Source organism: Oncorhynchus keta, chromosome 3 (genome assembly GCF_023373465.1).
Source record: "Oncorhynchus keta strain PuntledgeMale-10-30-2019 chromosome 3, Oket_V2, whole genome shotgun sequence".
NCBI classification, from domain to species: Eukaryota; Metazoa; Chordata; class Actinopteri; order Salmoniformes; family Salmonidae; genus Oncorhynchus; species Oncorhynchus keta.
Window position 1 is genome coordinate 33,490,057 of NC_068423.1, and position 16,255 is coordinate 33,506,311.

The window sequence follows — 16,255 nt, forward strand, 5'->3', positions numbered from 1 at the left end:
TATCATGGTGAATATCATGTTGAATATCATGTTGAATATCACGGTGAATATCATGTTGAATATCATGGTGAATATCATGTTGAATATCATGTTGAATATCATGGTGAATATCATGGTGAATATCATGGTGAATATCATGGTGAATATCACGGTGAATATCATGGTGAATATCATGGTATCATGGTGAATATCATGTTGAATATCATGGTGAATATCATGTTGAATATCATGGTGAATATCATGGTGAATATCATGGTGAATATCATGGTGAATATCATGGTATCATGGTGAATATCATGTTGAATATCATGGTGAATATCATGTTGAATATCATGGTGAATATCATGGTGAATATCATGTTGAATATCATGGTGGTTGAATATCATGGTGAATATCATGTTGAATATCATGTTGAATATCATGGTGAATATCATGGTGAATATCACGTTGAATATCACGGTGAATATCGGTGAATATCATGTTGAATATCATGTTGAATATCATGGTGAATATCATGGTGAATATCATGGTGAATATCATGGTGAATATCATGGTGAATATGGTTGAATATCACGGTGAATATCATGGTGAATATCATGGTGAATATCACGGTGAATATCACGGTGAATATCACGGTGAATATCACGTTGAATATCATGGTGAATATCATGGTGAATATCATGGTGAATATCATGTTGAATATCATGTTGATCATGGTGAATATCATGGTGAATATCATGTTGAATATCATGTTGAATATCACGGTGAATATCATGTTGAATATCACGGTGAATATCATGTTGAATATCATGGTGAATATCACGTTGAATATCACGGTGAATATCGGTGAATATCACGTTGAATATCATGTTGAATATCATGTTGAATATCATGGTGAATATCGGTGAATATCACGGTGAATATCATGGTGAATATCATGGTGAATATCATGGTGAATATCATGGTGAATATCACGGTGAATATCACGGTGAATATCATGTTGAATATCATGGTGAATATCATGTTGAATATCACAGGAACATAAACATGTTGAATATCATGGTGAATATCATGGTGAATATCATGTTGAATATCATGGTGAATATCATGGTGAATATCATGGTGAATATCATGGTGAATATCATGGTGAATATCACGGTGAATATCACGGTGAATATCATGTTGAATATCATGGTGAATATCATGTTGAATATCATGGTGAATATCATGGTGAATATCATGGTGAATATCACGGTGAATATCATGTTGAATATCACGGTGAATATCATGGTGAATATCACAGGAACATAAACATGTTGAATCTGATCTTCATCTAAGTCACAACAATAGACAAAACATAATCTGCTTTAACTTCTTTCTCGTCTATAATTGAATACATAACCATTCACAGTGTAGGTTGGAAACAGTATGTGAACCCCTCCTAGTCTAATGACTTCTCCAAAAGCTAATTGGAGTCAGGAGTCAGTTAACCTGGAGTCCAATCAACGAGACGAGATTGGAGATGTTGGTTAGAGCTGCCCTGCCATATAAAAATAAAATAAACTCACAAAATGTGAGTTTGTTATTCACAAGAAGCATTGCCTGATGTGAACCATGCCTCGAACAAAAGAGATCTCAGAAGACCTAAAATTAATAATTGTTGACTTGCATAAAGCTGGAAAGGGTTACAAAAGTATCTCTACAAGCCTTGATGTTCATCAGTCCACTGTAAAACGGATTATTATAGACGAGAGAGAGAATATTTGTACTTGTCGAGCATCGATCATCATGTCACCTGAATAAGACCCCAGATATTTATTATAAAGGAGCATCTCGATCATCATCTCACCTGAATAAGAGCCCAGATATTTATTATAAAGGAGCATCGATCATCATGTCACCTGAATAAGACCCCAGATATTTATTATAAAGGAGCATCTCGATCATCATCTCACCTGAATAAGAGCCCAGATATTTATTATAAAGGAGCATCGATCATCATGTCACCTGAATAAGACCCCAGATATTTATTATAAAGGAGCATCTCGATCATCATCTCACCTGAATAAGAGCCCAGATATTTATTATAAAGGAGCATCTCGATCATCATCTCACCTGAATAAGAGCCCAGATATTTATTATAAAGGAGCATCGATCATCATGTCACCTGAATAAGACCCCAGATATTTATTATAAAGGAGCATCTAGATCATCATGTCACCAGAATAAGACCCCAGATATTTATTATAAAGGAGCATCTAGATCATCATGTCACCTGAATAAGACCCCAGATATTTATTATAAAGGAGCATCTAGATCATCATCTCACCTGAATAAGACCCCAGATATTTATTATAAAGGAGCATCTAGATCATCATCTCACCTGAATAAGACCCCAGATATTTATTATAAAGGAGCATCTAGATCATCATGTCACCAGAATAAGACCCCAGATATTTATTATAAAGGAGCATCTCGATCATCATGTCACCTTGTGAGGGCCTACCTGGTGGGGGGGTTGTGAGGTCCTACCTGGGGGGTTGTGAGGGCCTACCTGGGGGTTGTGAGGGTCCTACCTGGGTCTGTGAGGTTCAAGAGGGAACATGAGTAGGGATCCTCTCTGTCCTCCTCTGGAATGGGACAGCCATGTTTCCCAATGATAAACTTCACCTGGACCCTGAAACACAACAAGACCACAGTAAAACACAACACTATTACCACCATAACACTATACCTGTAACACAACACTATTACCACCATGACACTATACCTGAAACACAACACTATACCTGTAACACAACACTATTATCACCATGACACTATACCTGTAACACAACACTATTACCACCATGACACTATACCTGTAACACAACACTATTACCACCATGACACTATACCTGTAACACAACACTATTACCACCATGACACTATACCTGTAACACAACACTATTACCACCATGACACTATACCTGAAACACAACACTATTACCACCATGACACTATACCTGTAACACAACACTATTACCACCATGACACTATACCTGTAACACAACACTATTACCACCATGACACTATACCTGTAACACAACACTATTACCACCATGACACTATACCTGAAACACAACACTATTACCACCATGACACTATACCTGTAACACAACACTATTACCACCATGACACTATACCTGTAACACAACACTATTACCACCATGACACTATACCTGTAACACAACACTATTACCACCATAACACTATACCTGTAACACAACACTATTACCACCATGACACTATACCTGAAACACAACACTATACCTGTAACACAACACTATTACCACCATAACACTATACCTGTAACACAACACTATTACCACCATGACACTATACCTGAAACACAACACTATTACCACCATGACACTATACCTGAAACACAACACTATTACCACCATGACACTATACCTGTAACACAACACTATTACCACCATAACACTATACCTGTAACACAACACTATTACCACCATGACACTATACCTGAAACACAACACTATTACCACCATAACACTATACCTGAAACACAACACTATTACCACCATGACACTATACCTGTAACACAACACTATACCTGTAACATAACACCATATAAACAGTCACCCCTCCACTTATTCTAGCACCTCTGATGAGTTACAGGCTTCCAATTGGTACAGAGCATCCAGAAAGTATTCAGACCCCTTGACCTTATCCACACCTTTTCTTTTATGTTACAGCCTCATTCTAAAATTGATAAAGAAAGTTTTAAAATCTACACAATACCCCATAATGACATTTTGGGAAATGTATAAAATAAAGTAGTGCACTATGTAGGACATAGGGTTACATAGGCCTCTGGTCTAAAGTAGTGCACTATATAGGGCATAGGGTTACATAGGCCTCTGGTCTAAAGTAGTGCACTATATAGGGAATAGGGTGCCATAGGGCCCTGATCTAAAGTAGTGCACTATATAGGGCATAGGGTTACATAGGCCTCTGGACTAAAGTAGTGCACTATATAGGGAATAAGGTGCCATAGGGCCCTGATCTAAAGTAGTGCACTATATAGGGCATAGGGTTACATAGGCCTCTGGTCTAAAGTAGTGCACTATATAGGACATAGGGTTACATAGGCCTCTGGTCTAAAGTAGTGCACTATGTAGGACATAGGGTTACATAGGCCTCTGGTCTAAAGTAGTGCACTATATAGGACATAGGGTTACATAGGCCTCTGGTCTAAAGTAGTGCACTATATAGGACATAGGGTTACATAGGCCTCTGGTCTAAAGTAGTGCACTATATAGGACATAGGGTTACATAGGCCTCTGGTCTAAAGTAGTGCACTATATAGGACATAGGGTTACATAGGCCTCTGGTCTAAAGTAGTGCACTATATAGGACATAGGGTTACATAGGCCTCTGGTCTAAAGTAGTGCACTATGTAGGGAATGGGGTGCCATTTCAGACACATCATTTCCCAAGGCACTTCTCTTCAGTTACCATGGTTACTATGGTTTGCTAAAAGGTCATCTCGCTCCCTCTGTATCACACATGTATAGATAATTACGTCTGTATCCCAAATGGGACCCTGTCCCTTATATTAGTGGACTACTTTTGACCAGTATCCCCACTCAGACCAATGTATATAAACACACATGTAGGGTACATCTATGGTCCATACCTGCGTTGGTAGTGTGTATGGTCCCGGAGGTATCCCAACCACGTCTCTCTTATAGCCTGTCTGAGATCATAGTGATGTCTGGCAGACAACACCCCCACCAGCACCTCACCACAGGGAGATGCTGCCGAGTCCTCATCTGTTAAGTTTAAATCATCACCATACAGGTAAATGCATGGTAAAGGGAAAGGGGGGGTATGTCAAATGTGAACCATGTATAGACAGTCCATTTTAAAACTTCACCTAGTCTACATTATATTCAAACCTGGAAAATAAATTCCTAAAGCAGATGGCTATGAAGTCCTACCACCAGCGGGAGAGGAGAGTTTGCTGCTTATGACGAGATTTACATCTCTAACAGGTCAGTTTACATCTCTAACGGGTCAGTTTACATCTCTAACGGGTCAGTTCACATCTCTAACGGGTCAGTTTACATCTCTAACGGGTCAGTTTACATCTCTAACGGGTCAGTTTACATCTCTGACATCTCTAACCGGTCAGTTTACATCTCTAACGGGTCAGTTTACATCTCTAACGGGTCAGTTTACATCTCTAACGGGTCAGTTTACATCTCTAACATCTCTAACGGGTCAGTTCACATCTCTAACGGGTCAGTTTACATCTCTAACATCTCTAACGGGTCAGTTCACATCTCTAAAGGGTCAGTTCACATCTCTAACATCTCTAACGGGTCAGTTTACATCTCTAACGGGTCAGTTTACACATCTCTAACGGGTCGGTTCACATCTCTAACGGGTCAGTTTACATCTCTAACGGGTCAGTTTACATCTCTAACGGGTCAGTTTACATCTCTAACATCTCTAACGGGTCAGTTCACATCTCTAAAGGGTCAGTTTACATCTCTAACATCTCTAACGGGTCAGTTTACATCTCTAACGGGTCAGTTTACATCTCTAACATCTCTAACGGGTCAGTTCACATCTCTAACGGGTCAGTTTACATCTCTAACGGGTCAGTTTACATCTCTAACGGGTCAGTTTACATCTCTAACGGGTCAGTTTACATCTCTAACGGGTCAGTTTACATCTCTAACGGGTCAGTTTACATCTCTGACATCTCTAACGGGTCAGTTTACATCTCTAACGGGTCAGGTTACATCTCTAACGGGTCAGTTTACATCTCTAACATCTCTAACGGGTCAGTTTACATCTCTAACGGGTCAGTTTACATCTCTAACGGGTCAGTTTACATCTCTGACATCTCTAACGGGTCAGTTCACATCTCTAACGGGTCAGTTTACATCTCTAACGGGTCAGTTTACATCTCTAACGGGTCAGTTTACATCTCTAACGGGTCAGTTTACATCTCTAACGGGTCAGTTTACATCTCTAACGGGTCAGTTTACATCTCTAACGGGTCAGTTTACATCTCTGACATCTCTAACGGGTCAGTTTACATCTCTAACGGGTCAGTTTACATCTCTAACGGGTCAGTTTACATCTCTAACGGGTCAGTTTACATCTCTAACGGGTCAGTTTACATCTCTAACGGGTCAGTTTACATCTCTAACGGGTCAGTTTACATCTCTAACGGGTCAGTTTACATCTCTGACATCTCTAACCGGTCAGTTTACATCTCTAACGGGTCAGTTTACATCTCTAACGGGTCAGTTTACATCTCTAACGGGTCAGTTTACAGCTCTAACGGGCCAGTTTACAACTCTAACGGGTCAGTTTACAACTCTAACGGGTCAGTTTACATCTCTAACGGGTCAGTTTACATCTCTGACATCTCTAACCGGTCAGTTTACATCTCTAACGGGTCAGTTTACATCTCTAACGGGTCAGTTTACATCTCTAACATCTCTAACGGGTCAGTTCACATCTCTAATGGGTCAGTTTACATCTCTAACGGGTCAGTTTACATCTCTGACATCTCTAACGGGTCAGTTTACATCTCTAACGGGTCAGTTTACATCTAACATCTCTAACGGGTCAGTTCACATCTCTAACGGGTCAGTTTACATCTCTAACGGGTCAGTTTACATCTCTAACGGGTCAGTTTACATCTCTGACATCTCTAACCGGTCAGTTTACATCTCTAACGGGTCAGTTTACATCTCTAACGGGTCAGTTTACAACTCTAACGGGTCAGTTTACATCTCTGACATCTCTAACGGGTCAGTTTACATCTCTAACGGGTCAGTTTACATCTCTAACGGGTCAGTTTACAGCTCTAACGGGCCAGTTTACAACTCTAACGGGTCAGTTTACAACTCTAACGGGTCAGTTTACATCTCTAACGGGTCAGTTTACATCTCTGACATCTCTAACCGGTCAGTTTACATCTCTAACGGGTCAGTTTACATCTCTAACGGGTCAGTTTACATCTCTAACATCTCTAACGGGTCAGTTCACATCTCTAATGGGTCAGTTTACATCTCTAACGGGTCAGTTTACATCTCTGACATCTCTAACGGGTCAGTTTACATCTCTAACGGGTCAGTTTACATCTCTAACATCTCTAACGGGTCAGTTCACATCTCTAACGGGTCAGTTTACATCTCTAACGGGTCAGTTTACATCTCTAACGGGTCAGTTTACATCTCTGACATCTCTAACGGGTCAGTTTACATCTCTAACGGGTCAGTTTACATCTCTAACGGGTCAGTTTACAACTCTAACGGGTCAGTTTACAACTCTAACGGGTCAGTTTACATCTCTAACGGGTCAGTTTACATCTCTAACGGGTCAGTTTACATCTCTGACATCTCTAACCGGTCAGTTTACATCTCTAACGGGTCAGTTTACATCTCTAACGGGTCAGTTTACATCTCTAACATCTCTAACGGGTCAGTTCACATCTCTAGTGGGTCAATTTACATCTCTAACGGGTCAGTTTACATCTCTGACATCTCTAACGGGTCAGTTTACATCTCTAACGGGTCAGTTTACATCTCTAACATCTCTAACGGGTCAGTTTACATCTCTAACGGGTCAGTTTACATCTCTAACGGGTCAGTTTACAGCTCTAACGGGTCAGTTTACAACTCTAACGGGTCAGTTTACAACTCTAACGGGTCAGTTTACAACTCTAACGGGTCAGTTTACATCTCTAACGGGTCAGTTTACATCTCTAACGGGTCAGTTTACATCTCTGACATCTCTAACCGGTCAGTTTACATCTCTAACGGGTCAGTTTACATCTCTAACGGGTCAGTTTACATCTCTAACGGGTCAGTTTACATCTCTAACGGGTCAGTTTACATCTCTAACGGGTCAGTTTACATCTCTAACTGGTCAGTTTACATCTCTAACTGGTCAGTTTACATCTTTACATCTCTAACGGGTCAGTTTACATCTTTACATCTCTAACGGGTCAGTTTACATCTCTAACGGGTCAGTTTACATCTCTAACGGGTCAGTTTACATCTCTAACGGGTCAGTTTACATCTCTAACGGGTCAGTTTACATCTCTAACTGGTCAGTTTACATCTCTAACTGGTCAGTTTACATCTCTAACTGGTCAGTTTACATCTCTAACGGGTCAGTTTACATCTCTAACGGGTCAGTTTACATCTCTAACTGGTCAGTTTACATCTCTAACTGGTCAGTTTACATCTCTAACTGGTCAGTTTACATCTCTAACGGGTCAGTTTACATCTCTAACGGGTCAGTTTACATCTCTAACAGGTCAGTTTACATCTCTAATGGGTCTAATGAACCCATTTAGTTCTGTACTATAGCTTGTGAACCCATTTAGGTCTGTACTGTAGCTTGTGAACCCATTTAGTTCTGTACTGTAGCTTGTGAACCCATTTAGTTCTGTACTGTAGCTTGTGAACCCATTTAGGTCTGTACTGTAGCTTGTGAACCCATTTAGGTCTGTACTGTAGCTTGTGAACCCATTTAGTTCTGTACTGTAGCTTGTGAACCCATTTAGTTCTGTACTGTAGCTTGTGAACCCATTTAGTTCTGTACTGTAGCTTGTGAACCCATTTAGTTCTGTACTGTAGCTTGTGAACCCATTTAGGTCTGTACTGTAGCTTGTGAACACATTTAGGTCTGCACTGTAGCTTGTGAACCCATTTAGTTCTGTACTGTAGCTTGTGAACCCATTTAGTTCTGTACTGTAGCTTGTGAACCCATTTAGGTCTGTACTGAAGCTTGTGAAGCTTGTGAACACATTTAGTTCTGTACTGTAGCTTGTGAACCCATTTAGGTCTGTACTGTAGCTTGTGAACCCATTTAGTTCTGTACTGTAGCTTGTGAACCCATTTAGTTCTGTACTGTAGCTTGTGAACCCATTTAGTTCTGTACTGTAGCTTGTGAACCCATTTAGGTCTGTACTGAAGCTTGTGAACCCATTTAGGTCTGTACTGAAGCTTGTGAAGCTTGTGAACACATTTAGTTCTGTACTGTAGCTTGTGAACCCATTTAGTTCTGTACTGTAGCTTGTGAACACATTTAGGTCTGTACTGTAGCTTGTGAACCCATTTAGTTTTGTACTGTAGCTTGTGAACCCATTTAGTTTTGTACTGTAGCTTGTGAACCCATTTAGTTTTGTACTGAAGCTTGTGAACCCATTTAGGTCTGTCTGTACTGTATCTTGTGAACCCATTTAGTTTTGTACTGTAGCTTGTGAACCCATTTAGGTCTGTACTGTAGCTTGTGAAGCTTGTGAACCCATTTAGTTTTGTACTGTAGCTTGTGAACCCATTTAGTTCTGTACTGTAGCTTGTGAACACTATTGTAAAGTGGCTGTTCCACTGGATGTCATAAGGTGAATGCACCAATTTGTAAGTCGCTCTGGATAAGAGCGTCTGCTAAATGACTTAAATGTAAATGTACTGTAGCTTGTGAACCCATTTAGTTCTGTACTGTAGCTTGTGAACCCATTTAGTTCTGTACTGTAGCTTGTGAACACATTTAGGTCTGTACTGTAGCTTGTGAACCCATTTAGTTTTGTACTGTAGCTTGTGAACCCATTTAGGTCTGTACTGTAGCTTGTGAACCCATTTAGGTCTGTACTGTAGCTTGTGAACCCATTTAGTTCTGTACTGAAGCTTGTGAACCCATTTAGTTCTGTACTGTAGCTTGTGAACCCATTTAGTTCTGTACTGTAGCTTGTGAACCCATTTAGGTCTGTACTGAAGCTTGTGAAGCTTGTGAACACATTTAGTTCTGTACTGTAGCTTGTGAACCCATTTAGTTCTGTACTGTAGCTTGTGAACCCATTTAGTTTTGTACTGTAGCTTGTGAACCCATTTAGTTTTGTACTGTAGCTTGTGAACCCATTTAGGTCTGTACTGTAGCTTGTGAAGCTTGTGAACCCATTTAGTTTTGTACTGTAGCTTGTGAACCCATTTAGTTTTGTACTGTAGCTTGTGAACCCATTTAGTTCTGTACTGTAGCTTGTGAACCCATTTAGGTCTGTACTGTAGCTTGTGAACCCATTTAGTTCTGTACTGTAGCTTGTGAACACATTTAGGTCTGTACTGTAGCTTGTGAACACATTTAGGTCTGTACTGTAGCTTGTGAACACATTTAGGTCTGTACTGTAGCTTGTGAACCCATTTAGTTTTGTACTGTAGCTTGTGAACCCATTTAGTTTTGTACTGTAGCTTGTGAACCCATTTAGTTCTGTACTGTAGCTTGTGAACACATTTAGGTCTGTACTGTAGCTTGTGAACCCATTTAGTTCTGTACTGTAGCTTGTGAACCCATTTAGTTCTGTACTGTAGCTTGTGAACCCATTTAGTTTTGTACTGTAGCTTGTGAACCCATTTAGTTCTGTACTGTAGCTTGTGAACACATTTAGGTCTGTACTGTAGCTTGTGAACACATTTAGTTCTGTACTGTAGCTTGTGAACCCATTTAATTTTGTACTGTAGCTTGTGAACCCATTTAGTTTCGTACTGTAGCTTGTGAACCCATTTAGTTTCGTATTGTAGCTTGTGAACCCATTTAGTTCTGTACTGAAGCTTGTGAACCCATTTAGTTCTGTACTGTAGCTTGTGAACCCATTTAGTTCTGTACTGTAGCTTGTGAACCCATTTAGTTCTGTACTGTAGCTTGTGAACCCATTTAGTTCTGTACTGTAGCTTGTGAACCCATTTAGTTCTGTACTGTAGCTTGTGAACCCATTTAGTTCTGTACTGTAGCTTGTGAACCCATTTAGTTCTGTACTGTAGCTTGTGAACACATTTAGGTCTGTACTGTAGCTTGTGAACACATTTAGTTCTGTCTGTACTGTAGCTTGTGAACCCATTTAGTTTTGTACTGTAGCTTGTGAACCCATTTAGTTTTGTACTGTAGCTTGTGAACCCATTTAGTTTTGTACTGTAGCTTGTGAACCCATTTAGTTTTGTACTGTAGCTTGTGAACCCATTTAGTTCTGTACTGTAGCTTGAACCCATTTAGAACCCATTTAGTTCTGTACTGTAGCTTGTGAACCCATTTAGGTCTGTACTGTAGCTTGTGAACCCATTTAGTTTTGTACTGTAGCTTGTGAACACATTTAGGTCTGTACTGTAGCTTGTGAACCCATTTAGTTTTGTACTGTAGCTTGTGAACCCATTTAGTTCTGTACTGTAGCTTGTGAACACATTTAGGTCTGTACTGTAGCTTGTGAACCCATTTAGTTCTGTACTGTAGCTTGTGAACCCATTTAGTTCTGTACTGTAGCTTGTGAACCCATTTAGTTCTGTACTGTAGCTTGTGAACCCATTTAGTTCTGTACTGTAGCTTGTGAACACATTTAGGTCTGTACTGTAGCTTGTGAACCCATTTAGTTCTGTACTGTAGCTTGTGAACCCATTTAGTTCTGTACTGTAGCTTGTGAACCCATTTAGTTCTGTACTGTAGCTTGTGAACACATTTAGGTCTGTACTGTAGCTTGTGAACCCATTTAGTTTTGTACTGTAGCTTGTGAACCCATTTAGTTTTGTACTGTAGCTTGTGAACCCATTTAGTTTTGTACTGTAGCTTGTGAACCCATTTAGTTTTGTACTGTAGCTTGTGAACCCATTTAGTTTTGTACTGTAGCTTGTGAACACATTTAGGTCTGTACTGTAGCTTGTGAACCCATTTAGTTTTGTACTGCAGCTTGTGAACCCATTTAGTTCTGTACTGTAGCTTGTGAAGCTTGTGAACACATTTAGTTCTGTACTGTAGCTTGTGAAGCTTGTGAACCCATTTAGTTCTGTACTGTAGCTTGTGAACACATTTAGGTCTGTACTGTAGCTTGTGAACCCATTTAGTTTTGTACTGTAGCTTGTGAACCCATTTAGTTCTGTACTGTAGCTTGTGAAGCTTGTGAACACATTTAGTTCTGTACTGTAGCTTGTGAACCCATTTAGTTCTGTACTGTAGCTTGTGAAGCTTGTGAACCCATTTAGTTCTGTACTGTAGCTTGTGAACCCATTTAGTTCTGTACTGTAGCTTGTGAAGCTTGTGAACACATTTAGTTCTGTACTGTAGCTTGTGAACCTATTTAGTTCTGTACTGTAGCTTGTGAACACATTTAGTTCTGTACTGTAGCTTGTGAACACATTTAGTTCTGTACTGTAGCTTGTGAACACATTTAGTTCTGTACTGTAGCTTGTGAACCCATTTCGTTCTGTACTGTAGCTTGTGAACCCATTTAGTTATGTCCTGTAGCTTGTGAAGCTTGTGAACCCATTTAGTTCTGTACTGTAGCTTGTGAACCCATTTCGTTCTGTCCTGTAGCTTGTGAACCCATTTAGTTCTGTACTGTAGCTTGTGAACCCATTTAGTTCTGTACTGTAGCTTGTGAACCCATTTAGTTCTGTACTGTAGCTTGTGAACCCATTTAGTTCTGTACTGTAGCTTGTGAACCCATTTAGTTCTGTACTGTAGCTTGTGAACCCATTTAGTTCTGTACTGTAGCTTGTGAACCCATTTAGTTCTGTACTGTAGCTTGTGAACCCATTTAGTTCTTCTGTACCCATTTGTCTGAACTAGCTTGTGAACCCATTTAGTGAACCCATTTAGTTCTGTACTGTAGCTTTTGAACCCATTTAGTTTCTGTAGCTTGTGAACCCATTTGAAGCTTGTGAACCCATTTAGTTCTGTACTGTAGCTTGTGAACCCATTTAGTTCTGTACTGTAGCTTGTGAACCCATTTAGTTCTGAACTGTAGCTTGTGAACCCATTTAGTTCTGTACTGTAGCTTGTGAACCCATTTAGTTCTTTACTGAACTGTAGCTTGTGAACCCATTTAGTTCTGTACTGTACCCATTTAGTTCTGAACCCATTTAGTTCTGTACTGTAGCTTGTGAACCCATTTAGTTCTGTACTGTAGCTTGTGAACCCATTTAGTTCTGAACTGTAGCTTGTGAACCCATTTAGTTCTGAACTGTAGCTTGTGAACCCATTTAGTTCTGAACTGTAGCTTGTGAACCCATTTAGTTCTGAACTGTAGCTTGTGAACCCATTTAGTTCTGAACTGTAGCTTGTGAACCCATTTAGTTCTGAACTGTAGCTTGTGAACCCATTTAGTTCTGTACTGTAGCTTGTGAACCCATTTAGTTCTGTAACTGAACCCATTTAGTTCTGAACTGAACCCATTTAGTTCTGAACTGTAGCTTGTGAACCCATTTAGTTCTGAACTGTAGCTTGTGAACCCATTTAGTTCTGAACTGTAGCTTGTGAACCCATTTAGTTCTGTACTGTAGCTTGTGAGATACTATTTGACTGTATGTGTGATATGTTGGAGGATATGTCTGTCTGGATGTCATGCTCAATGTTTTTATGCTGTACAATGTTCTATTTGTTTGTGGAAGGAAATAACAGAAAATATGACCACCCTACCATAAATTACTGTATTCCACACTGCCTGATTTGCATATTAAGTGCCTGATTTGCATATTAAGTGCCTGATTTGCATATTAAGTGCCCAATTTGTATAAATCCACATTTGAATGTATCCTTTTTACTTTTATCTGAATATGTGTTCTACATCAGCCCTGAAAACATCATAACAATATGACCACCCTATCTTCAGAAATTGGACAAAACTTGATTCTGGGCAACTTTTAGCAAAGTACTGAATTGTATTCTTGCCAATAAACCTCGGGCTGATCTCTGCGAATCTGGAATTCAGCAATCCGACTCATCCCAAAGGGATTAGATCAAATGAGGTCAGGGCTCTGTGCAGGCCAGTCAAGTTCTTCCACACAGATCTCGACAAACCATTAAATCAATATTGTTTTGTGATGACACCATCTATCTTTCTAAAAAAAAAAAAACAGTGAAATGGACACAATTCAATGGATATCAATCAACAAAGAGTTAAGAAAATGTAGTCTATAAGAACATGTTGACGGTTAGCTGTATTGGGTGCAGATAGCTGAACTACTCTTGTGTCTGTAGGTATACAGACGAGGAGGTATACAAAGGTGTGTCTATTGGTATACTATGCAGATCACATGTACCATCCTCCTCCCTCACCTCTTGAAATAATATCCCACAGGCCTCTGCAACATTATGGACAAGGTAAGTGTATGAAAACCATTAGCAAAACAGTTTCACATTCACTACAAAAACCACGGTATGAATACTGTTGTGTGCATGGTTTTGCTAATCATCTGTACAACTACTATTTTTAGAATGCACAGACTTCACCCTCCCTACACCTCTGCTGAATATAAACAGGAAACCTATTCGATTACCATGCACTGCAAAAATCATTCTGGCTGTGGATACGGAGAACATTAACATCAAACACGGCAGAGGATATACCCATTGGACTTGAGGCTCTGCTGGGAGTCTACCTCATATTGCCATTGATGTAATTCTGCTATGCCACTAAAATCCTAATAAAAACGGAGAACTAAAATATGGTGTTGTGCGTATTATTATTAATAACTATAATAGGCGAGGGGGGGGGGGGTAACCCCAAAAGGTTCTTCGAGGAACAATTAAAAGGGGTTATTTGTAGAACTTGTGTCCCCCCCCAGTTTCAACCCCTAAAGGATACTCCAGGAACCTTTTATTTTGTGAGTGTGATTCTGGTCTCATCACTATTTAAAATTGTTATAAAGACGTGGTCTCGAAACCCACGAGACTAAATACAGTATAAACATTTTCAGTATAGTTTTATACTTTTCTAGTCCAACTAAACAATGTATATTCCAATGAGCGGTTTCAACACAGCTAGATAAAAAGTTGACTGAAGAAAACATTACTGTACCGGAATCTTTCTCCAACGAGATGGTCGCTCTGTTTGTCCACAACCAGAAGTGCACCACTACCGCGACAACACACGGAACTAGAAGCAAGGCTCGGCTTCGCATGGACGGATCGCTTGGTGGAGATTCCAACGGTTAACGGGTTGGCTATAAACTGGATCCGGTAGTGATGTTATCTGTGTGTAGCATAAAACGGTACGTGCCTCCTGTACATTTGTGTGCTAAATGTCTCGTGTCTGCCTCCGCTCCTGTTCTGATGACGATGGTCATTCAACCAATGGAAGTGCAGACATCGAACCGCTATGTTCTCTGGGATATGAAGTACTGTAGTCATTACGCCACAGGTCGCTAAAACAAAAAATATTTGTACAACTGGGAGCTGTCCTGTGATCTTATTTTATCATTGAGATTTCCACATAGGCTATTACTGATCTTTAAGCATTGCTAGTATTGTCACATGTATATACAGTACCAGGCAAACGTTTGGATAGAGCTACTCATTCAAGGGGGTTTCTTTATTTGACTATTTTCTACATTGTAGAATAATAGTGAAGACATCAAAACTATGAAATGACACATATGTAGACATGTATTAACCAAAACAAGTGTTAAACAAATAGAAATATATTTTAGATTCTTCAAAGTAGTCACCCTTTGCCTTGATGACAGCTTTGCACAGTCTTGGCATTCTCTCAACCAGCTTCACCTGGAATGCTTTCCCAACAGTCTTGAAGGAGTTCCCAAATATTCTGAGCACTTCTTGGCTGCTTTTCCTTCACTCTGCGGTCCATCTCATCCCAAACCATCTAAATTGGGTTGAGGTCAGGTGATTGAGTAGGCCAGGTCATCTGATGCAGTACTCCATCACTCTCCTTGATCAAATAACCCTTATACAGACTGGCCCAATCAAGTCCCAAGCAAGTCTCCTTTAGAGTTAACTGCAATCTAAGGTGCAGTTAACTCTAATGAACTTATCCTCTGCAGCAGAGGTAAATCTGGGTCTTCCTTTCCTGTGGTGGTCCTCATGAGAGCCAGTTAACTCTCTAATGAACTTATCCTCTGCAGCAGAGGTAACTCTGGGTCTTCCTTTCCTGTGGCGGTCCTCATGAGAGCCAGTTTCATCATAGTGCTTGATGGTTTTTGCAACTGCACGAAGTAACGTTCAAAGTTGTCATTATCCGTATTGACTGACCTTCATGTCTTGAAGTAATGATGGACTGTCATTTCTCTTTGCTTATTTGAGCTGTTCTTGCCATAATATGGACTTGGTCTTCTGTATACCACCCCTACCTTGTCACAACACCACTGATTGGCTCAAACACATTAAGAAGGAAAGACGTTTCACAAATTAACATTTAACAAGGCACACCTGTTAATTG

The 16,255-nt window shown here is 39.9% G+C and overlaps 1 protein-coding gene across 1 annotated transcript in view; it reads right to left on the reverse strand.

Annotated features, from left to right (window-relative positions):
- b3galnt2 (beta-1,3-N-acetylgalactosaminyltransferase 2) overlaps positions 1-15,148 on the reverse strand; it is an 80,093-nt gene extending 64,945 nt beyond the window's left edge. The window contains 3 exon segments of the mRNA XM_052496802.1: positions 2,577-2,677; positions 4,706-4,841; positions 14,879-15,148. Coding sequence (XP_052352762.1) covers positions 2,577-2,677; positions 4,706-4,841; positions 14,879-14,981 — 340 coding nt within the window. The 5' untranslated portion in view covers positions 14,982-15,148.
- Between the last annotated feature and the right edge of the window lie 1,107 nt (positions 15,149-16,255).